This window comes from Sander lucioperca, chromosome 11 (genome assembly GCF_008315115.2).
Source record: "Sander lucioperca isolate FBNREF2018 chromosome 11, SLUC_FBN_1.2, whole genome shotgun sequence".
NCBI classification, from domain to species: Eukaryota; Metazoa; Chordata; class Actinopteri; order Perciformes; family Percidae; genus Sander; species Sander lucioperca.
Genome location: NC_050183.1, coordinates 36,799,700 through 36,825,348, shown reverse-complemented (window position 1 = coordinate 36,825,348; position 25,649 = coordinate 36,799,700). Strand labels below are relative to the sequence as shown.

The following is a 25,649-nucleotide window of genomic DNA, read 5'->3' as shown; positions in this document are numbered from 1 at the left end:
GGCAGTGTGGGCAAGCCATTCCCAGCAACTTGCATAACCTTCCCACAGTGACAAACCCATCACTATTTTGTTAGAGGCATTCCTTTGCCCTTTTGTCAGCATGTTTACCTTTGCTTCTGCGTTATCTCTGTTGCACTGCAAGCAAACAAACTGGTTTTAGAAGCAGCTCTGGTCCGTGGGCTGTGAGTGTAGGAGACACACAGGAAGTGGTGGGCGACCAGTGAACTGTATTTCCTCTTCCTGTCTATGTCCTCCCTCCCTGCCTGCCTGCCTGCTTGCCTGCCCTTTGGCTATTAATGTAACTCTGAGCTACCCACCACACACCCACATGGCCACTGGGAGCTGGTGGTGCACTAGAATTCACAGACGTGCACACGTACATGGACACACACACATCCATGCACACACATGCATACAATCCTAGGAGAATAAGCCAAGTGATATCAGTGTAAATAATTAGAAGCTAAACAAGCAGGCAGCATATTCTGTTGAGAGCCACGCAGAGTGAACAGGACAGTTTGTGTCCTTCATGGCTCGCTTTCATATCAAACCATTAGCTCTTGCCTCTACCTCCTACCTTGCTGGTACATCGACACAGACAGCAGGGTGCATTTATATAGGTGTCCATCACTAAATCACGACATCTATCACAGCCAAGGAGGAGGTGATGTGCAGCATGCACTGTAGGGAAATGCCTCAAGCGTTAAAACAAGGTGTCCCATTCTTTAAGCAGCTGCACCTGCCCCTGCACACACACACACACACACACACACACACACACACACACACATTACAGATGTGCCATTATAGTTCATTGTGAAGAAAATTATTGTTCATTTCTGTTCGCTATTTTTTCCTCCCTCCTTCAAGCAGGCCTTATTTTCTTTCTGAAAGTGGGCTGACAGATTTAGCACTTCAGCTGTGCACTTCAAATCTCTCCATCTCGTACTCTCTTTGTTCAATTTACCACCACTACACACGTGGCACAGCCTACACACACACATGCACACACACACACACACATACCCATGATCCATGTTCCCATTGCAGCCCTTATCTCCTCCCCTCGGTCATGCAGCTCATCAGTGAGAACAGAGAGAACACACAGTGGCATGAATCACACTGAATCATAGCACCCAAAGAGAGGTGTTGCATTTAACCAGGACACAGACTATTTATAATGGCCTGGGCGTGCACATTCTCATTATAGGCCACGGATGATGCTGACAATGGACAGGCAGATGAGGGGGCAGTGACTCCTTTTAAATGTCACCAGCAATGTATCTTCTTATCTGCAGGCTGTAGCAGTGCCAGTCCGTCTGAATCCAATATTTAGAGCAGGGTGAATGAACTAGAATGGAAGGGGAGAAAAGATCTGTTATAAGACACAGTGATTTGCAGATGAGGAGACACAGACACTTCATCACCACATGAGAATATAGTTTTTATTTTTTTTTATTTAGTCAGTCCTGTAGTAAAGGGCTCTTTTGATTGAGATCAACCATGCTGATTTAAACACCGACTATAGATGGTTTATAAGCACATTTCATCATTAGTGATAAGATTTAGATTTAAAAAAAAGAAAAATAACTTCTAACAACATGAACATGAAAACTATGAATGAAAGTGTCTCTCCCATGTAGACCTCTGCCTAATACGCTTGTTAAAGTCTAATTTGTGTAACAAGTAGCTCGAAGATAAATAAACATAATTATCATATCAAATACATTAGCTGTTAGGGATAATAGACTCATTTGACAAACACTTTGTTCTTCTGCTTTCTTTTGGCTTATTTTCTCTCCCCGCATGCCAATCATGCTCAATGCATCACATCAGGACCGAGTTGGGAGGTGCAGGCTCATCAATCCTTGGCAAGCCAACGTTCAAATTACACTGTGTCTGATCCGGAAAGCAGCAATGCACTGAACCCAAACCCCCAAAATTGCCAGCTAGCACAGTAGAAACCACATTTCAGGTGAAACAGCTTCGAGAAGCAATCAGCGCCTGAACAATTACATTTAGTGGATTGATTGCATATTGATTGAGGGTAGCCAGACACCTGACCAGAATGTGCAGACACCTACATTACAAATCAACATAAGCCTATAAAGGGCTGGGCAATACAGCCAAAATCTTCTATCCCAATATAGTTTATTTTATATCTTAAATACAATATCAAATTTATATCAGGATTTAGCATGGTTTGGGGTAATTCAATGAATGAATAAATAGCTTATATGAAATAACCACATGGTAAAGCCTATTTTTGTGTACTCTTGTGTGAATTAAGTACTTGACAAATGTAAAGGGTTTTCTCATTTTATTAAGAACTTTAGTGCAAAATGAACATACAAATAACCTAAATATTGCCGTGACGCAGTTACGCCGCTATCAATTCTATCGAAACAATATAGAAATATGTATACAATAGACAGTTTTATATCGTTTTGACGATATATATATGTATGTATATATATACACATATATATATATATATATATATATATATATATATATCTTCATATCGCCCAGCCCTAGGCCTACACAACCCAACAACTAAGTCATTAAAACAAGGTTTGGTGGTAGAGGATACAAAACACTGGAACACCGTAACAGTGAGTTTGTCTTTTTTCTCTTCCAGGGGAAGAGGGAGAGGAGAAGAAAGGAGGGGCGATTTCATTATCAGCCAACATGTAGGCGCATGCTGCACGGCTTTACCCAACCAACCGTTGTCATGGTAGCAACTTGTCATGTCATCTGCGTCTCACCTTGAATGAATGGAGACCTGCAGGACATGTGCACCCCCCTAGGAGCATGCACGGGGGGGCGTAGTGGAAGTGCGTCAGCCCTACGACAGGCAGCTGGGGACACACCCACGGCAACCTGCGTTGACTGCTTCTGAGTGCATGTGTGTGTTAATGCGTATGTGTCTGCCCTCCTAGAAAATGACAAGCGAAGCTGGCTTCCTCAGGTCCACGTCGTCACCACAGGGACGACAACAGCAGCAACAACAACAACAACAACAGCAGCAGCATCAGGAGCAGTCGACCAGCTGCTTCTCTGAAAACTGCATTTCACTTGGTGGCCTGCTGAGGATGGCCGTTCCTGTTTTTTGTCTTATCAAGGACATTGATCACATTTCAGTGTTTGGTTAAACATAGTCATAAGCATTGGCCTAGAGGATATCACCACTGAGTTTGAGTTTTTAAATGTGTCTAAATTAGTATCAACATCTGAGAGATGAGTATGGAGGGATTGGCATCATTCCATAAAAAGATGGAAAAACCTATGAACAACAACAACTTATCAGTCTGCTAAAGAGTCTCAGTATCTACCATGCTTTTTCTGTGGTGTAGCGTTACTTGGTAGTGTTGCAATGACATCAATCATGTCTCCGGTCTCTGGCCTGACAGCAACAACAACAATCCGATAATACTTGTCAGATACTACAGTCTTTATTTACTTACTTGTCATTTATTTGGAAAAGTTCCACTGAGTTTCTCATCTGCACATCGATATATACTAGATACACATTTGTTTTGGTTTTTATGATGGTGGCAGGTCCTTTGAAAATGTCAAATCTGATTTCTTACTTTACTGTAAGTTGTATTCCACGTACAGGCTGAATTGTAGTGGTTTGTACTTCTTAATAATTGCTTCTATCTCATAGTGTTTCTCTACATCAGTCTGTTTCTACAAGAGCTCAAAGTCCTTTTTCTGTGTTTCCTCTTGAAGTCGTTCATGTCTCTTGAGTGTCTATTGAATAGATGCAAGAAAGCTTTGTGTGTTTGTGTGTGTGTGTGTGTGTGTGTGTGTGTGTGTGTGTGTGTGTGTGTGTGTCTACAAGTTTGAGTGTGCAGAGGGGGGGATGAGGGGAGAGGAGGAAAGGCACGGCAGGTTTCCATGACAACAACTTTTTATTTGCGCTTCCTCAATTGTCGTTGGTGGAGGATAGATAGATAAATAGATAGATAGATAGATAGATAGATAGATAGATAGATAGATAGATAGATAGATACAGACTGTCAGAGTTTTTAGGAAAAGACAGGCTAGTGGGCTGGGGTGCAAAGGCAGGCGGGGGTGGAAGAAGGCAGCGGAGTTGTATGCCTGCTTGCTTGCTTTGTCTAGAACAGAATGTCCTCTTTGTATACACCCCTCCCTTAATGGATGACAAACACAATAAGCAACTTGCTAGCAGCCATCCAGAACTACCTTATGACTATAGAGAGATTTGTGTCCTTCTGATAAGAAGCAAGCATGCCTCTGAAGAGCAAATGGAACAATGAGAAACTTGTGTGCGCCTAAACATTTACCGTGGGTGGGTGTTTGCATGCTTCAGAGCTAAATAATCTGCCACTTTGTCCGCGACTGACAGTCAAATTAGACCTGTATCCTAGTGAGATGAAATATAAATATAAAGGTGACACACACATGTTGCATCTAATCAAGTGATCTTGTTTCCAGATCAGGAGAGCGTGAAAGGACGTAACTGAAACTTCTAGCTGCCCTCGTTTAGTTTGATGCTGAGACCACATGAATCTGACGCCCACCTGACGCCGCGGAGTCAGGTGGCCCAAAAAATACAGTCGGCACGCATCTGCAACATAAACAAATTAACCACTTATACACACAGAGGTTTGCACACACAAGGGTTCACAGATGCACACGATCAATGCAAATGTACAATATAAATGCATGCTTTGGCGAAGGCCTCTTTTTAGTAAGGAGACCCACTTTTATTTTTTCAATATAGGTTAAATAAAAAAAAACAGTATGTAAAAGGTAACACATGATGACTATATATAAACATCATATCATTATTTTAGTCTTCTGAAGCTGCTGTTTGCACTTATTTTGTTTGATGCTAAGCCATGTGAATCTTACCTACCTTAGGAATTGGAGTCAGCTGGCCTATAAAAACATAGATAAAGTCACTATTCATCTGCAGAACACACAGATTAACCAGAAAGACCCACTCTAATCTTCACACAATATCACAAAAAAACAAACACACACACGTATACAGTCGTAAGATTCATTCCTTATCACTTCTGTTGCTCACAGCACTATTGTTTTCTCGCAACAACAATTTGGGCGACATACGCGCACACACACACACACACACACACTGATAGACTGTCTATCTGTATGGGGAATGACTCACCTCCTCCACCTGGAGTAGAGCCAAGCCTTTCTCGCCTCCTCCCCCTTCATCTATGTGAGCCCTTCACTTCACTCACTCCAGCTCCACTATGGAAGCATTTCAATCATTCAAATTAGCTGTAATCACAGCCAAAGGCACAGAGTGGGAATGGCAGCACGTCACTCTGCATACTGGAGAACACTTAATACATTGATTTTATATTGAGCATGCTGTGTATTAAAAAGGGGAGCTGGGGAGGAAATAAATAAGCTACCAAGGCCAAGCCTTCTCTGCCATGCATGCAAGACAAAGGATGGAAGCAGGGATGAGAGGCCGGCTTTATAATGAGCAGCGCTAAGACTCCTTTCAGTCTTCAGACCTGACATGTGAGAAGCAGTGCATCAGTGGCACCAGCTGCAGTCTTCACATAATGACACAAATTATTGGCTCGTTAATGGGCAGCTTAGCCTTGAGTGTTCAGCCTGCAACACCATTCTGGAGAATGGGGGGGAACACAGGATCAATCTCTGCCTCCTTGGATGTGCTATAAAACACGGGATGCATCCAAAGGACATCTTATCCACATCGCAGTGTCTCTCTCTCTTTCTCTCTCTCTCTCTCCATCGCTTTCTAATCCATACCGGCCCCTGGAGACTCATATTAGGAGACTCCCACACATGCCCCTCCCACACCTTCTCGCTCCCCCCACACACAACCCTCAGAACCACTATCTGTCCACCTCCACAGTCGGCCTGTAGATAAACCCAGAATAACAATGTGATCTTGCCTCTTAAAGGCACACAGGCTGCTTTTTTTCTGCATCATTATCTTTCAGTCCAGGACTGTGTTATTTTTATTACCTTCATGTGAGCCTCATATTACTGATGTTTGGTAGAATTTAAAAAATAAAAGTAGCTACTCACACATTCATCATGTAACTATAAATGGTATCTTTGGTATATCTGTTGGTATTTAAATGTGCATTGATTTGTGTTATGCAGCAAAATAAATAATCATAACTGAATGATCATCTGAGATAAACAAAGCAGACATCACAGTCACATTTTACTAGTGAAGCATCGAAACTCGAAGCCTCTGCAAAGCTGCGGCTCCGGAATAGCAATCAACATCAAAGAGAGAGTCAAGTGCAGGACACAGCACTTGTAGGCTGCAGTCAATGAATGAAGTACTGGTCCAGACTCCATGAGGAAACAAACTGCAAAATGTTTGTTTAGAGTGCCCCCTTCTGTCATATCAATTACATAAATGACATTGCAAAAAAAAAAAAAAATATATATATATATACACTACCGGTCAAAAGTTTGGGGTCACTTAGAAATTTCCATTCCACTCCATTACAGACAGAATACCAGCTGAGATCAGTTGCATTGTTTTTCTAACCAGGGCAGCAGTTTTCAGATTACATTATGTGCTTACATAATTGCAAAAGGGTTCTCCAATGTTTTCTCAGTTAGCCTTTTAAAATGATATCAGATTAGTAAACAGAATGTGCCTTTGGAACATTGGATGAATGGTTGCTGATAATTGGCAATGTAGATATTGCATTAAAGATCAGCCACTTCTTTCTACAACAGTCGAGAACCCTTTTGCAATTATGTAAGCACATAATGTAATCTGAAAACTGCCGCCCTGATTAAAAAAACAATGCAACTGATCTCTGGTATTCTGTCTGTAATGGAGTGGAATGGAAATGTCTAAGTGACCCCAAACTTTTGACCGGTAGTGTGTATATATATATATATATATATATATATCTCTACAACATTCATAGTTTGGGACACTTTAAGGAGAAAGAATGCCTCACATAACATTTCTTATATTATCTTCTTATTATTAATTGGCAGATTGTTTTCTGCTTGTCTCTCTGATTGCTTATGGCAGTGATTTAAAAAAAAAAGTCAGCCAAGTACCCTCTGAACGGCACAAAAAAAGCTTATATAAAGAGGTACAATACAGCCATCAGTGTCTGAGCTACTAAGCAACAAAAGTAAAGCACTTTAATGCTATTTAATACTAATGTTTAAAATCCATCACTAAATTCATTAATTATTATAGTATAATTATTTTATGAATTATGCATTTAAAAAAAACAAACTTTCATACCACTTACAGTACTCCAAAATACCCCATTTAAGAAACACTTTATGGGGAAAATCTGACATGTTTAATCAACAGGTGTGAAACAGAACAACAATGAATTATTAATTTTTTGCAAAAACACAGTTCTTATATATATATTTCTCTTTAAATATCTCGACAGGCATGTTTTGAAGGTTCTCACCTGACTTACGTTGTCAGTGATTGGCCCTAGTCTATACCACAATGGAAAACTGTGGTGTTGCACAGGAAGCCATGAGGTGCATTTTTGTGTAGGAGGTGCTGAGGTAGAAAAAGGGTAGTTTAGAAGTTAGAGTGCTTACTACAGCACTATCTACTTCTATTTTTAACTGTGGTCTTTACTTATTAATCTCAATAGCCTACACCAAACACATTTACTTTAGAGACAGTCCAGCATACCAGTTTCAAAACAGCTTATTGCAAGTGATTATATTTCTACTCTACCTTTTTCTTTTTAGTAGCTTTAACCTATTTACAGTTACACATTTTCCTGTCCTGCCATATTCAATGCTGAAAGTCATTGATGTTAAATTTGTTTGCTGTACCTGGCCTAGGTACCACTAAACAAGAAGTGTCCCTCAACCATAAATGTAACCCTAACTGCAGCAAATTGAATGCAACAGCAAAGGGTCCTTGGAGGGATTTAGTCATGATTTAGTGCCGCCACCTAGTGTACTAATGTAGAATAGCATCAGTTTGTTCAAGCCTTTTACTGTAATATGCACTCACAGTTTTCTCCATGGACTTGAATGTACATATATTTGACAGAGGCCATTTTAGCAGCCTTCTCATGATGACACCAAATAACATGTACACGTATCTACTATTATTTATAACAAGTGGAAGGAAAATGTTAACATTCTGGGGTAACACTTTACAATAAGGTACACAAAAAAATAGGTAGTTAATGATTAGTTACTGTTTTTGAAAGAGTAACGAATGATTAGTTACTGTTTTTCAGAAGGGTAGTTACTGTTTTTCAGAAGGGTAGTTACTGATTAGTTACTCTTTCAAAAAACAGTAACTACCCTTCTGATAAACAGTAACTAATCATTTGTTACTCTTTCAAAAACAGTAACTAATCATTAACTACCTATTTTTTGTGTACCTTATTGTAAAGTGTTACCCATTCTGGAGCTAAATTCAACATCTCTACATTATGTTGGGTAGTTTAATCTACAATAGGCTACATCTTATTTTAGAAGCCGATAACATGTTTTACATGTGAACTCTTAATGTGAAAAGAAAGTAGCAACTGTAAAGTAAATGAAGTGGAGTACAATATCCCCTCTAAAATGTAGTACAGTAGAAGTAGTCTACAAAGTAGCATACAATGGAAATACTCAAGTATAGTCTACCTTCAATACTGTACTTAAGTACTATTTGAGTAAATGTACTTTTTTCTACTACTGGTAATGCATATAGACCTTTTTACGAGCACTTTGACATGTCATAGCAGGATGAGCACAGGTGTAAAAATAACATTAATGGTGGCTGCGTCCCAATCAGAGGCTACTGAAGATTTCTGAAGAGGCAAAATTAAGCTCAAAGTGGATTCGCAAACTAGTGGGTCACGTCACATCAGAGAGAGCTCTTTACTAATGAAGCCAGAAGCCTCTGATTAATTATTATTCCTGATAATTGATGTATCAGGCCAACTGTTTTGAACTCAGACTTACATTATGCAGTTTACCTTTGTGTCACCAGAGGGCACCAACTCATTTTTAATAGAAAGAGATTACTGCCTCAGTTCAGCACAACGGAGGTGAATGGGATTTTGTTTTTTTATGCTCACAACATCGAAACATTTGATACAATTCAGCAGCAACATCTCTTTCCAGAAGCTGTGTTCCTGTTACCATTACACACGGTCCTTTTTTGGTAGAAAGCAGTTGGAAAACCGCTCACAGCTAAGTTTGCGTCAGCCAGAGTAATGCAGGTATTGGGTCTGGGAAGATATGCTGCAAGTGAAGTTTTAAAAATATGTTTTGCATGCATTCCATTCACCTCCATTGTGTTGACTTGACTAGCTTGTAGCCCTTGTCACTACCGATGTGCGTCGAGTGCAGATGTGAGTTGCACGTGCGTCACTTTGCAACTTCACGCAAATCTGTTTTGCTGTTAGCCACAGAATATGAGATAGGTACATTACATAGCAGTAATTTATTATTTAGCGTAAGGCAGCACATTTTCACGGCATGATCCCTGATGTCAGTTCTAGATTAGAGGCTGAAGTAGCCTACAAGAACCTGCTAACGAGAGACTTCTGTAATGTCAATACACTACAAATGGACCTACATAACGAAGTTCCTTCACTGCTGGCTACAAGTTAGCAATCCAACACAACAAAGGCTGTCATTTGAATGGCGTTTTAAGCTAACGCTAGCAATCAAACCATCATAGATAGCTACAACGTTTGTCGGATCCGGATAAAAGTCTCCATTACCTTGTACCTCACGTTATGGCTCCGTAGTAGACGTTTTTGTAAAAATAGGCTAACGATTGTGTCATAACCACACGACTTACTGTCGCACAGTAGAAAAAATACCGTACAGTACAGGAAAAGCGCGCAGGCAGTTTTGTCTCACATTAGCTGTTTAAGTGTAATTACTAATGTTAACTAGCATTTTAGTTAGCAATAATTAGCCTGTGCCTATGTTATCTCCTTACATATACCTACGCTCTCCGTCCCTGCAAGATTGAATGATTGAGATTTCTCTTGGCACAGCTACCAGAAGACTTACAACTTTCAGACAGGTTGCTCACGGCACATTTACGTCGTCTCTCTCAGTTGGAGGCTGCGCAGTAACGCTCAGCCATCACCGGAAAAGTGCTTCTAATGGCCTTCACTGGTCTCCGTCCAGAGCAACGGGATCTGTTGGTCCATTCTTATATACTGTCTATGGTAGTGACAGCCCTGTTTAAGATCCCATGCAGGGGATGAGACTGTTCCAAGGCAAAAGCTGCCTACAAAAAGAACCAGCAGAGAGGTGTTCTTACCTTGAGGGATTTGGACTGAGCATAACGTTATAGAAAGTGACTAGCAGGAAGTTTAATGTCACCAAACAACAACACAGCTTTATTTTGTAGTATGGCTAGCTCATAGAATTAATGTTTATTCGATTGGACATATGTTTAAGCAAATGTTGACCCTGTGAGTTAAAAATGACCCTGTAAGTCATCATAGAATTCATTGATTTAAGATTAATGATTGTGGCTTTGACTATATGTTCTTTTCAGTTTTACAGTATCAGGTCAGTGTGCTTTGTTCTCGTGTCTTTTGTAAAACTACAACAATTAAACTTAAAACTACAATACCTTAACTTAAAACTACAATACTTAAACTTAGTGTGCTTTGTTCTCGTGTCTTTTGTAAAACTACAACAATTAAACTTAAAACTACAACACTTAAACTTAAAACTACAATACCTTAACTTAAAACTACAATACTTAAACTTAAAACTAAAATGCCTTAACTTAAAACTACAATACTTAAACTTAAACTACAATACTTAAACTTAAAACTACAACACTTAAACTTAAAACTACAACACTTAAACTTAAAACTACAACACTTAAACTTATAACTACAATACTTAAAGTTAAAACTACAATACTAAAACTTACAACTACAATACTTAAACTTAAAACTACAATACTTAAAGTGCCCATATTATGAAAAAAACACTTTTTTCTGGGATTTGGGGTGTTCTTTTGTGTCTCTGGTGCTTCCACACACATACAAACTTTGAAAAAAATCCATCCATGCTGTTTAGAGTGAGATACGGTTTCTGAATGTGTCCTGCCTTCAGTCTCTGGGTGAACTGTTCAAAATCGGCACGGCTTGTGACGTCACAAGCCGAAACGAGCAGGCTAACCGCAACCATTAGCTCGTAGCGTTAGCATGCTAATGCTAACACTAACGCTAGCATGCTACCTCGTTCTCAATAGCAAAGCACTGCTACAACACCACACAAGTTCACCCTAATCTACAAAAGAACTACTTACATGTGCGCCCTCATTTAGAAGTCTCCCAGCTAATCCTGCCTTGTAACTGACCGAAGTTGTAGAAACAGCCTTTCTTTTACTGTCTATGGAGCTAGCTAGCTGACATGATCTGCATCTGGGCTACTGGGCATGTGCAAGTGCAATCAAAGATAGTACAGAAGAAGAAGAAGAAAAGAGGTCTCACTCTGTAGCTAAAACAGAGACCAGGTGAAAAGAGGATCTGCAGCAGTGAGAGAGAGCACTGCAGTACAACAAAAATATGGTGTTTTTTGAAAATTAAACCATGTAAACCTATTCTGGTACAACATTAAAATACAATTATGAACCTGAAAATTAGCATAATATGGCTGCTTTAAACTTAAAACTACAACACTTAAACTTAAAACTACAATACTTAAAGTTAAAACTACAATACTAAAACTTACAACTACAATACTTAAACATAAAACTACAATACTTAAAGTTTATCTACAATATTATTTACAAATGTTATCTCATTGAACTAAAATGATAATATTTCATTTTAGTTCTACGCTCTTTTCTTTGGGAGTGTTTAGGGATTAGGTTCTCCCGTGATATCCACATCATAAAGTGGAGGATAGACCCCGACCCCGTATGAGACGTCCACATGCACCAGGCCGTCTCCATCCAGTGATTCTGTGAACGTGGGACGATCCAGCTTTTCCCACAGCTTCTGCTTGATGCGACGTCCGAGCGCTAAACTGTACGGATGCAGACTGCTGCTCTTGTACCTGTGAGGAGCGGAATAAACAGAAATGAAATCATAATGAAAAACACGATTTAAAAGTTATATTGAGTAATACATTTGAAAGAGTCACGATTTTTGACACAAACATACTTCAGCATATCATCTACAACTTCATGGTAGATCTGCTGGTACTCTTCTACTGAACGGTTGTGTATTTTCAGAGGGCTGTCATGGTGCAGTGGAGCAGGAAGGTCAGCAGGTGGGGTGGTGGTCCGAGGCTTTGGGACCAAATTCAATAACTCTGGAATGTCAGCAGCTGAGGTGGAAGGCTGAGGAGTGGCATCCCAGTCCAACACCTTTGGCTCTCCAGCAGCTGGATTCACAGCAGAAGCTTTGGAAGGATGAGCCATAGAGGTCCGCTTCCTCTTCCGGGGAAGTTCTGCAGCAGTAGTAGAGTGCTGGCGCTTTCTCTTTACATTCGGCACCTGGGAAAGTCAGCAACACATGAGAGGATGTCAGGCTCCAGTGAACTTAAACAACATACTGGTACAGATGACTACTATGTCAAATTAAAAGGCCCTTCACAGATTCTGTCCATTTTTTAGAAAGATTTTAAAACCTTCATTATGTTAGGCTATACATCTAGATACAAAAAGACTTGAAATCAAAAACTGAAGTGAAGCTGGACATAGCATACCCAGCTGCAATATGTGATGGAACTTTAGGCAAGTTACTGAAATGTGAGTCCAATAAGCAGTGCAATTGTGACAATGTGTCCCTATCAATACACTCTGCTATGTGTTTTCCATTTTGTAAAACTGTCTAGTTATCTAATTCTTAAGGACTACATTGTAACAGTTTGGGAAATGTCTCACCTGGTCGTCACTGCAGCATGGACACTGTGCTGCAAGCGTCCTTACACTCTCTGCCTGGCGTGCAGAAGTTCTCCTTTCTCTGCAGTAGTCATGGTCTCGCAGGTGGTTTGGCACATTAACCTGCAGCAATATACACTCATGTTAGAATGAAGCGTTGCAACATCTGGTATTAAATGAAGTGGATTTTATTTCTCCTGGCTACAGATTTGCCATTAAAAATAATTATTTTAGTCGTATGCAACATGTAATTACAAAATTGAATAGTGAATAGTTAAAATCTCCTCAAGACAGGGCATCAAGGCTTGCATGCAGACTTTCAAAGTGTTCAAATCTTACATTTTCCATGATGGAAGTTTGTTGTGTCAGTCTCTGGGAGTCTTTAGTTGTTGTCAGCATGTAGGCAGTTCTCAGTGGAAGTGTTAATTTGGAATAAATTGTTGCGTGAAAGTTGAGGAAAAACTTTTCTTGACCGTCTGAGATTTTGTTTTTGTTTGAATGATGATCTTATAGAAATGATGCACCTGGAGACCAAACATAGCAACCGTGGAATCCTTCATGTCCATTTTAGCTTACAAACATTATTTTACCAAACCTTGGGTTTTATTTTTATTTAAAAATGAAATATGAATGAAATATTTGAATAAAATCAGCCAGGTGTCCATAATACGATCTCACTAATAAAGCTATTTTAAATTTGAGCTTCTTAAGTTGATATCAGTAAGTTTAAAACAAATACAAAGTATTTCTGGGCTAAATCAAAATTCATTGTCCACAACAACCACAATGACTTGCATATAACAGCAGGACTAGCCCATCTGTCAGCTCCTATCACAGCCTGAGTGGAAAGCACCTCCTTTTTATCTCTTATGAGCTTTTCAATCAACTTTAGCCTTTATTTAATTATTATGATTATTCATCATATGACAAATATTTTCTTTTCAATTCTAAACACTTCTTTTGTAGGCTATAATATAACCATATACTCTGGAGAATAAACCTAAGCTTTGCTTGAATTTGTAGCATTCATTTTCATGATATTTGCTTAAAAGAATGAGCTGTATTTTAATGTTATACATATATAATATTAGCCTGGATGCCAGCTGAACTTAGCCCCGCCCACAACATTCGAGGTCGGGAAGTTCGGTCTAGTTGGTTCTGACTAGAATCTGAGTATGACCACGTCAGGCTAATATAATACTAGTTTAATGACATAATATTTGGATTTATGCTGCCGCCAGCAACTAACGGCGATTAGCTTCTTCTGATGAGGAAAAAATAATAAAATAAAATCCCATTTCAGAGGAACTCGCCTAAGTAAATATCCATATAAGTTTATCTTCAAACCATCGTTATATTAGCTTATATGTCATTCTATAATATTAGACCTATGTGGTAAATTATGTTTTATATATTTTCATATCGCTCAACTACAGGAGTGTGTGTTCAGAGCCTGTTAGCAATGTCAGGGAACTCTGTCTCGACAGTAAAATGTATAAAAACACTGCAGGCTTTCAAAGTGTTCAAATCTCACATTTTCCATGATGGAAGTTTGTTGTGTCAGTCTCTGGGAGTCTTTAGTTGTTGTCAGGATGTAGGCAGTTCTCAGTGGAAGCGTTAATTTGGAATAAATCGTTGAGTGAAAGTTAAGAGAAAATCTTTTCTTGACCATCTGAGATTTTGTTTTTGTTTGAATGATGATCTTATAGAAATGATGCACCTGGAGACCAAACATAGCAAACACATCCTTGTTATCCAATCAGCCTGAAATCAAGTCCATTTTAAACCAATCAACACATCTGACTGCGACCTCATATTGTCTGTTATACAAATTGTTTTAGTCGTTATTAATATACTAATGGAGTGATGCTGTAGTATGTCTGCAATAACTACTTAGATTATAAACTTGAATGTCAGAACCCTCCTCTGTTTGAATTGCATGTGCATGATGTGCAAGATGTTGTTTTATAGTAGCCTACTGACCTATTTTTTTTTAACAATTCAACCATTACTCTAAAATAGAATACATAATATATAATGAATGAATGAATGAATGAATGAAGAAATCTATACATATCAAAAATAAACGAAACAAAACATCAACGAAATGTACTAATGAGTTAAATAAGCAAAACCTTCAATAAACAATAAGAAATATTAGCCAACATAGAAAGGAAGAACACTTATTTAATCCTACCCCTTTTCCATTACTCAGAAATGTATTATTATTATTATTATTATTATTATTATTATTATTATTATTATTATTTTTATTATATTAATGTTTTTTTACTTTATTTGTTTTTTATATTTTTAACTTCCCTCCCTGACCCTTAGTACTGTGGAACACTCCCATGTAAGTATATATAATTTGGTGTTTTGTTGTACAATCCATATACAGATGTATATCAACATTTATACATACACGTACATACACACACACACACACACACACACACACACACACACACACACACACACACACACACACACACACACACATATACATACATAAACATTTACATACATACATATATACATACATACATACATACATACCGTAAATACATATATACATACATACATACACTTCACACAAATATTTACATACACATATTTACATACACTCACACATAATATAATAACCCTAATATATTTGACCACATTAAATTATTACCACATATTTATTTCTTATTTACACACATAATCATACATTATTTATTATCATACACATATATTATTATTATATATATATATATATATATATATATATATATATATATATATATATATATACACATACGTCAATGAACACACATTGCATTTGCATGTTAAAGCCCTCCTTCTTTCCTATATCTTTTGAAAATCATTGCTTTGTACCTTTTTTTGAACTGGATTATGTTTGGACATTGCTTTAGTTCTGTGCACATACCATTCCACAATTTCACACCACTGATTGTAATGCACTGACTTTTTATAGTCGTGCGAACAGCTAGAACCTTGAAATTAAACTTATCCCTTAAATTATAACCCCCCTCTCTATCAAAAAAGAACTTCTGAAAATTACCTGTTAGTAGTCTGTTTTTCGCTTTATACATGATTTGTGCAACTTGAACTTCAACCAGAGCAATGAACTTTGAAGAACAGAAATGTAAAAACTGTAAGTTGGTGTGATCATAATATCCTCACTGTAAATCATTTTCCTGTAAAATAACAGTAAAGAGCTGGCAGCAGGGACGCCAGCAGTATACCATTATTTTTACGGTATTCATTCGTAAAATGACTTCACAGTAGTAGTCGGTAAACCAGAAAAACTGTATATTTCTGTTGTCAGCGTGTTCGTTTGTTGAGAAGAAGGTAAAAAGTCACTCCAACTTCAGATAAAACGTCCACAACTTCTCAACTTCTCAAGATTTATTTCAAAGCAATAAGGCAGAAAAAGGGTAGAGGAATACACAGCTGCAGGCAACAGTTTGCTTCGTTCTGAAAACTCCGCAAACTGGTCCCCGAATCCTTTGTCTAAACAGTTTAAATACTATTCTACTCCGGCGCGTTCTTCTCTTATTGGTCCCGGCAGGTGTCAGGTCTGTTTTGTGCGTCCAATGGCTTTTCCAGACGTCTCCTGAGGGGAGGGATTCTCCTTGAAACATATGCCTAGTTTTTAAATGTTGTATTAAATGTATCAAAACTGGTTAAAAGTTCAAACTAAAAGCAAATATATGATGTATGTTCCCTTAATATTTGACTGGCATGTTTATCATCTGTCAAGGAGCATCCCTGATCTTCGCACCTCTCCCAGTCGCACATCCTCTCTCTGGACAAAGGGCTGGCAACGTGCCAGCCTGTAGCGCCTTGGGCGCACAGCAGGAGACTGCTGACTTGGCACAAGGATAGCTGAGTTCAATAGTTCAGATGGCGTCATCTCTTGTAACTTTCCATTCGGGGCTGTGCTTGAAATTAAACCCTCCCATCAGACACCCTAGCAACAGGTTCTGAAAATTCTCATTGGAGGATTTCTTTCTATGCTCTGTGTTAACCCTTTATCCGCACTATGAGTACACTGAAGTCAAATTGAAACATTCCATTACAAGAGAGAAAGTTATTAAAACTGATTGATCATATAATCCAGAAAGTCATTATTACTAATTGTTTATACTATTATAATATGATATAGAAAGTCATGATACATGATTGTTTACTCAGGGCCTTGGTGTGACTTGTTTTGTTGAACTTAGGCACATGTTAACTTTTATTATTTCTTCACACTGTATTTGTATAATTTACAGTAAAGAGCTGGCAGTAAAGACGCCAGCAACATACCGTAATTTTACAGTATCCATACTGCAAAATGACTTTACAGTAGTAGTCTGTAAACCAGAAATACAGTATATAGAGTCAATTCTTCGGTATGGTATTACTAGCTGGTTTGGAAATTTGACAGTTAAATCAAAAACTCAGATTTTTAATTTGGTTAAGACGGCAGGTAAAATTCTGAGAACACCTGCACCCCTCAACCCGCAGGAGCTTTTTAATTATGCAACAATCAGGCAGGCTAAGATTATCCTATCTGATAACTCACATGTGTTGTTTTTGGAGTTTGAGCTACTGAACTCAGGAAAGAGGTACAGGGTTCCTTTCTGCAAATATAATAGGTATAAGCACTCATTTGTTCCCCTCGCAGTTAAGCTCATAAATGAGCAGCGATGAACATATGACCATGAATTTTTATTAATATATATTGGTGACTGAAGGTATGTATGGATATGAATGAATGAAGGAATTACTGCATCTTTTTTTTTTTTTTTTTTTTTTAACAATGGATTGTAAGGATATTTACTAGCAGTTTTTATAATATGGTAACTTGTAATTTGCACAGCTATTTGAGTAGCCTAGATGTTTCATGTTCATTTGTTTCCCTAACTTCTTTTTAACCCTGTGATGTGTGTCTATGTTGTTACTCTTGCAAGGCAAGTTCTCTCTGTCCAAGGCGAATTTCTCCTTAGGGAGACTAATAAAGAGACTTTGACTTTGACTTTGACTTTTATATATACATACATTTTCTAAAAAAATAAATGCAGCATATTTCTGTGATTATTTGGAAATTACAATAATATTCTGTTTAGGTTGCTACTTTAACTTCTCACAGTTTACTGTAGACAGGCACAGTAGATAATACAATAACTAAATTTAGCAGTTTCCTAAAATATCATGCAATGTTTTCATTGCAATCAATATTGATTGCAATGAACTTCATTATTCTCAGGACTATAGACAATTTCTTAAGATATGCATTATTGTGAATATTATGCAAAATAAGCAATAAAAACATCAAAATCAAATACCTTTATTTCAAAGAGCAATGTGTACATTTGTTATAAACGTGTGCTCTTTAAAAAGTAGTAAGCATTGTTACTTACATTAAATGTTTAAAAATCTTACATTATCTTACATGTTACATAAGGTACTGCTTATATTATTTCACCATCTGTACACAAATGTAATTAGTGAATGCACGTGTCCGTGGGTGGGGCTGCATGGTAATGTGGGCTGGTGTGACTACAGTGCCAGAGCCTCAGCGGGGGCTCGTTGAGGCTCCGTCTAAAACTCTGCTTTTTCAACCAGCTGTTTGTAACATTGAAATAAAATGGATTATGGATCATTTTATTTCTATAGTTTATAGCTGACTTCTCTATTGGCTGTTGAAACAGGTGACATCCCTTACGTTCTGCGACTTGAACACCTGAAAGTCTAGACCCCGATTATAAACAACCCCACTTTTTCAGACTTTTTTCTAGGAAAAAAAAACTTCTTATATTCGGACCAATACGGTATTTCTATTTTGTGAATAAAATGCACTCACAGAAAAACTAATCATTTTATTCTTAAATAATTGTTTTGCATTTCATTTTGTCATTTCAGTTCCTACACAGTCTTACTAGGAGTTCACAATGTCAGTAACAGTAATGGAGTACAGCATATATCTGGGGAGCAAGCATTTCCACATGAAGACTACAATGAAACCAATTTAGATAGTATGTATACATCCTTGTACTTAACAGCTGGCATTTGGGATTTCATATTTTTGGTTCTCATGTTATTAGCAAATGCTCTATTGAATGCATTGATCAAGAGGAGCATTAAAATACTTTACAGATTGATGTATATATTTTTTTTCAAATACTTTTATCTCTCCCTGTTCCTCAAGTTGAGCTCCAAGGCAAAATTCTGTGCAAATGTGAGACCCATTGCTCTTGCAGGCCAAGGCTCTCTGCCAAAATCATGTATAGTCTCTGGCAGGGAGGGAACAGACAAGACTACAAGAAGTTATATGTCTGTTGTACTCATGGAAGTCAGTGTAACACTGATTGACAGTAAGCAGTGTCCTAATACCAACTTGTACTGCTCTGAGAGAGATACTGGACCTGGTAAGGTACGTATTTTTGTAACATAACATGGATAAACAAACATTGGTGAACAATGAAAATAAATTGACTAATGTTGAAGCAATCACCGCATACTCTACTTCCAGGGAGATTCTGGTATTCCACTGGTCTGTGAAAATGGAAAGGTGTACGGGTTGGTGTCCCACAACTTGCGACCACCCTCAGGTGGCCCGGAAATTAAAGGTTATACCAAAATTCCTGACTACAGAGAGTTGGCTCGATTCAACCATTGAAAATGCATTAAAAGGCAATATCATGTTTTGTTTGGCAAGTTGAGTCAAAAGATATAAATATATGAATGTGATTTGGTTCATTTAAGAAAATGACTTTTTTTTCACTTTTAATGGTACAGCTGTTTTTGTTCTGCTGCCGGGGAATACAAACTTCTTTTTGTCAATGAACTTTTGATTATTTTAAGCAAATTACAAATTCAAACCAAGCTGATGCAGTTTTTTCAAGCAGGCCTTTAACAAGCAAAAAAGGAAGACAGATTAAGTACGCTTAAAATCTGAAATGTAAGACTCAAAGCTGTTTAATAGAGGTATTGATACTAGATACTGTAGGTCATTCTGCTGTTAAATACAACATAATATACATAAAATACATTAATGCTTGGTGCATCTTCTTTTTTACTCCATGTAGTGATTTTCAACTAAACGAATAGCCTAAATAAGCCACTGGGCCAAAAATAAGCCACTTACTCCTTTGGATTTGGTGATCCATTTTTTTCACAGTTCGGCATACACATGCACACCATAGCATAGGTAGATAGCAGCACTGTCTATATTCAGTCGCAATTATGTTTCCATTCAGCAAATTCAGACTCAAGCACGCCAGCCATGCTGACACGGTCAAAAACAGTTGTTCCCCTTCCACACACCTAATTCTCATTACCTAGATAAGGATAAAATAACAATAAATTACATTATGTTTACAACATTCAATTAAATGACAACACAGGATCCTCTAAGTTTGTTTTGTACCATCAGCATGTCCAAACTATTCCATAAAGGGCCAGGGGGCTGCAGGTTTTTGTTCTAACCAGTCAAGACAGGGGTGCAAACTGCTGTTTGGTCAATGACAGTAAAAGAGGGGGCTTAGATATGACGTTTAGAAATTGATTTTTACAACCGTTACAATAAAAAACTGTAGGTTATTTTAAAATTCTAATTCAAATCCAAATGTATCTGTCACATACATAATCATGCACAGTACAATGTGCAGTGAAAATCATTGTGTACCTGTTCCGGCTCAATAAAAACAATAACAATAAATAAATAATAATAATAATCCATACTATAGTATAGTAATATACAACACAATAGAGTAAGAGAATAGAAAATGAGGTGGGTGGGCTAGCCACAGTTAGCTGAACCTTTTATTGAACAGGATATCTGTTTGCATGGTCACATGCCTAAGACCTGTGACACCAACACACTTCCAATTACCACAAACTAAAGCCACAGACAGTAAATCGAGGGCTTTCATTGGCTCCTGGAAGTCTGGAGCCTCTGGGCAGTTGCCTGCTTTGTTCGTTTCATAGGTCTGCTTTGATTTTGAAGTGGGGGCATCTTCCTGTTCTAGTGACATACTGTCATAAATGTTGCATGTCAGCTCCCTAAAATGCAATTTTTTAGCCATGCTGGTTAATTTTAGCAATATAAGAATATATTTATTTATTTTACTTGATTGCTCTTACCGTGACAGAAGCAATGGCTGGTCCATCACATGATATCTCACAAGACAATAATCTGTCTAATTACACTATATGAATATCATTATTGTTATAAATGAGACATTAGATGAAAGGAAACAGTGACTGGTTTGATCAAATTGTCCCATTTTCATATGCTGGTAAAATAGTTTACGCCACTTCCCTTACATAATCTAACTTAAACACCTCTTCCATATGATCATACAGTACATACACACTGATCTGGCAATTATATTTACTTGGCCTAGCCGGTCAGGGCAGGAGCCAGGTGTGCATGGTTCAATTAAGCTGTGCATTGCCCAGGGAATCCCCCATGTCTTCCTGACTGTCCTTTGAGTGTGAGCTAGGAGCATTAGAGTCACAGTGTACCACTTAACAAGACGCCTGTGTGTCTTTCCAGTCTAAGATCTGGAGGGTCAAAGGTCCAGTTATTGTCCAATTGAATACTTCCATATTAAGCTGAAAGGAATGGTATCCAGTGATTCTGGCTCCTAGACATGTACCATAAATAAAAATGAGAGATAATGAACGATGACTGCTGAATGAATGAATTCTGCTGCTTCAAAACTCGAAGCAGAGGATGTGGTTAAAGATATTCATCAATACTTCATGTAAATTGGAAACAAAATGAGTGTGCAAAGCTGGGCAAATGCCAAAAAGACTATGTAGATAGTGTAGAGGAAAGAAGGCCCTGAGCTCCAGCCGACCCTCAGCCCCAACCTGTTCCAGAGACTAGATGACAATGAAGGATTAAAAGAGAAGTTGGATTGCCTTTAAAATATATTTCAAGAGCAAATAACAAGGAATAAAACACGATTAAGGGGGCAAAACAGCATGAGGTATACACAACTGCTTGTCAGAAACTAAAATTTGGACTCTCTTCATGTAGGCTTTGTCTCTTCATGGTGTGAGCCTCATAAATGCAAAGGAAGAGAAGGAACCATCTTAAGTCAGCCCAACAGCATTGAGTTTTTTCAGGACAGCTACTTAACACTGTCTGAACTGAGCTTAAATAGACACATCTATCTATGGGCTGATCAGACATTAGTAGCTGTCTGTCTGTGGAATAAAGGTTCCCAAGGCCACAGATTACCTGTCACACGTGCAAGGGCATTTCATTTCACATGACCAACGTCTCCCCCTTGGCCAACAGCTTTTTTCACTTTAGTCACTCTTTACACTCCTCCAGACATCCATCTGCAACCTCCCAAAGTCTAGCCCAACTCAGCTCATCTCACATGCATGTTCCAGGGAACTCACCAGTGTTGGGCAGTAGCGGCGGCACTGCAAGTAGCAGCATTAGTTTAACTACATTTCTCAGTAGCGTGGTGGTACTCTAAGCTATTGAGTATAGCTTTTCAGTAGCTGAAAATAACTTTTCAGTTGCTGTGCTCTTTTATTGATCAAGTGGTGCGGTAGCGTCCACACAAGCTTAATTTTTTTTTTACTTTTTTAAAAAGTGTAGCGTGAATGTATGCAAAGCCGAAAGAAGCACTTCTGTGTAACGGGAACATCACATACCAATCCTTGGGCTGATGCCTACACGTCTCTCTGCTGCAGGGGAAAACAGACACACAAGCTTGAGTTTACTTGATGGAAAGATGGCAAACTTTAATAAATAAACATATATGGTACATATAGAAGGACAAGGTGGGGAAAAATGAGGGGAGAAGAGGAAACACTGAAAAGTTTAGATTACTCCTTAAAGGGATACTTCACCGATTTAGCATTAAGCTTTGTATCAGTAGAAACCCAGTCTCAGGTATTTTCCCCCTGAGACTGGCTTTCTCTGTATTGTGTGTCTGGAAAAAAGCCTCTGATGACGCAACAATGTATTCATTTATTCATTCATTTAGCGTCATCGGAGGCATTTTTGCCCAGAGTCTGTGGACTACAGCCAGCTAGTTCTGCATGTTTTCAACCCGCCCATAGGGGGTTGGACTGTCGTCTTTACAAGAAGCTTACCGAAGCAAACCGAGTGTCAGCCATCTTGAAGCTTTGCTAAACAGGGTCTCTTTTCAGCAGCAAACCTTTACAACAATTATATGAATTCCATATGATAATTCTATATGTACCACTGGGATACATTGGTACAGATCGGAGAATATGCAGGAAACTTTATTACAGACGGAATACTCAACACACTATGCGAGCTTCGCCTGCTACGGAGACCAGCACCTCAGCCTGCGGTGTCGCTCGATGCCGCTAGCCGGTAAGGAGACATCCTCAGCGGTGAAACGCGGAACAAGGGCTGGAGCTATGAGCTAGCTAGGTGGAAAGCTAACGCTAGCCGGGCCACCTGTTCCATCAATCCTGCTTGCAAGTGTCCGCTCATTAGACAACAAACTGGACTACATCCAACTTCAACGAAACTCCCAACGCGAGTTCAGAGACTGCTGTGTTTTTGTTGTTGTGGAAACATGGCTGAACAACAGTGTACCGGACTATCCAGCTACCAGGCCTGCTGCTCTGTCGCCGGGTAAGACTACTGGAGGTGGGCTGTGTTAACACAGACTGGTGCAGGAATGGTGTGATTTGTATCCAACTAACTGCTAACTGCTGGTGTAGTTTGTGACTGTTAAATGCAAATTTATGGCTGTGTTTATACTCTGTGTTTACAGCCCACCAAGCGCTAATGCTAGTATGCGTTAGCTGAACTTTACAGAGCCTATAATGTGTGTGCACTAAATGTAGCCTGTTTCGTATGTTGTTTTTATATAATGTCGTTTTTATATATTTTAAATGTGTAACACCACTTGAGCCACGGTGAAACATTGTTTCGTGTATATGGTTGAAATGACAATAAAACACACTTGAGTTGAGTTGAATGCTGCCTCACTGTCTGTCTGTAAACGGTAGGCGTGGCTTGGGCGTGGACTCTAAAGCAGCGAAGCAAGTGCATTCTGGGATTTGGTGTCTTTCATCCATATGAGCCAAAAACACATTTTCTGGCTTATCTCGGCCTAGAAGGCACCAATATCTAAAAAAAAAAAAAATCACATTTCTACTACATAAGTGACCCAATTTAAAAATATATTCGTCTTTCCAACGGTGAAATATCCCTTTAACATTACCTTCCGATTTTTTAACATTGAACAGCAAACAAAATGCAGGTCTCTATACAAAACCAAACTATGGTGGTTAGGGGTGGTAGTAGCTCAGTCAGTAGGGAGTTGGGTTGTATAGCTGCATGTATAGGTACTGAGCATGTGTGTGTAATTCAGGCCTGTGTGTAATGTGTGTAATAACCATAGATATAGAACAACAGAGTGAAAACAATGTAATATTAATAAATAAAGTATACATTACATCAGTTTGCTAGGAACTTATAAAGTAAATATAGCTACTAGAGTAGGCCTAATAAAAACACCGGTCATTATACTGCCTATCATAAAGATAAATAAATAGATAGACTTTATCAATCTCAAAGCTAAATTAAAGTGTTACAGCAGCCCCTTGACATGAATCAAAAAACAATGAGGTAGGTAAAAGACAAATACAATTAAAGGCTGAATTATAGAAAAACTAAATGGACTTAAATTTAAAATAATTAAACAGAATAACTAAAACTATAATAGAGTTGAAATTAAGTTGGTTCAATGTAAAAAAAAAAAAAATGAAATACCAGCAGCTTTGATGTGGTGCTGTAAACTACTGCCATGTTACTGTAGCTTAGCTTGCCAAATTTCTCTGGGGGTAGCTTTAGTCTAGTGAAGCTTTGTTTAATGTAGAATACCTGTTAGCTTAACTAGCTACACTTTCCAAGTAGCTTGCTCCAGCACGGGAACTCACACCAGTTCCACAGCACAATTTGCTTTGGCCTTTCTGGCATCAACCCACTTCATGCTATTTATGTCCTTTCCTTGACTTAAAACTCAGGTGCATGTTTCTCCTGGCGTTCTTCGGTTTCCTCTAATGCTCCAAATTCACAGTGTGGTGATTTCCACCTACAACAACCAGTCTCAGCATGCAAATCTGGCTGACATCACCGTTATCACTTTGGGACCCATTTTGACCTTTGAACATATATGACTCAAAATAAGACCTCAAAGAATGATAGAACCAAGGGCTGTTTTACTGCAGTTTCACAACTCAGGCAGAGGAAATGGTTTATATCAATCTATACTTTTTGCGGATCACAAACAAGATACGATGCAAGAGCATTTCAAACGGATGTGACCAAGCAACACCTAGATACACAAGACCCAGCGTAAACTGGAATCAGTCACTGCTGCACTAACAGATCAAATTTTTATTTCCAATGAATTAAAATGGAAGAGACTTTTGATCAAATAGTACCAGGAATGGAAGGCGTACGGCTTATGCAGGCCAAAGAAAGGGGACACATTAAAAAAGCACAATAAATCGATAGATTAATCAATAACAAAAAAAAACACTGGTCCCTCAGGGTAGTTGGTGTTATTTATCACAAAATATATGCAAATTAATGAATACACTGCCACACAACCCACCATCCAATTAGGCGGTCGCTAAACCCCCTACTTCAAACAGTGATTTATTTGCATATATGTATGTTATATTATTTGTTTATTTGACAGGACAGTGCACAGCTTTTTAACTGTACCAGTTAGTTATAAGCTATAAGCTAGTAGTCCCTGTT

General features: G+C 38.4%; 1 protein-coding gene across 2 annotated transcripts; it reads right to left on the bottom strand.

The window, feature by feature from the left end:
- Positions 1-11,650: 11,650 nt before the first annotated feature.
- On the bottom strand, positions 11,651-14,548 carry LOC116063516. Of its 2 annotated transcripts, none has more exons than XM_031318512.2 (4): positions 14,406-14,548; positions 12,875-12,994; positions 12,150-12,484; positions 11,651-12,042 (listed from the first exon to the last, which is right to left on the bottom strand). In XM_031318512.2, exons 1-4 carry the CDS (start codon positions 14,541-14,543, stop codon positions 11,844-11,846), a joined length of 792 nt encoding a protein of 263 aa, XP_031174372.2. In that variant the 5' UTR covers positions 14,544-14,548; the 3' UTR covers positions 11,651-11,843. The 2 variants fall into 2 exon arrangements, with proteins under 2 accessions (XP_031174372.2, XP_031174371.1); XM_031318511.2 differs by lacking the exon at positions 14,406-14,548 and adding an exon at positions 13,211-13,351.
- Positions 14,549-25,649: the final 11,101 nt, after the last annotated feature.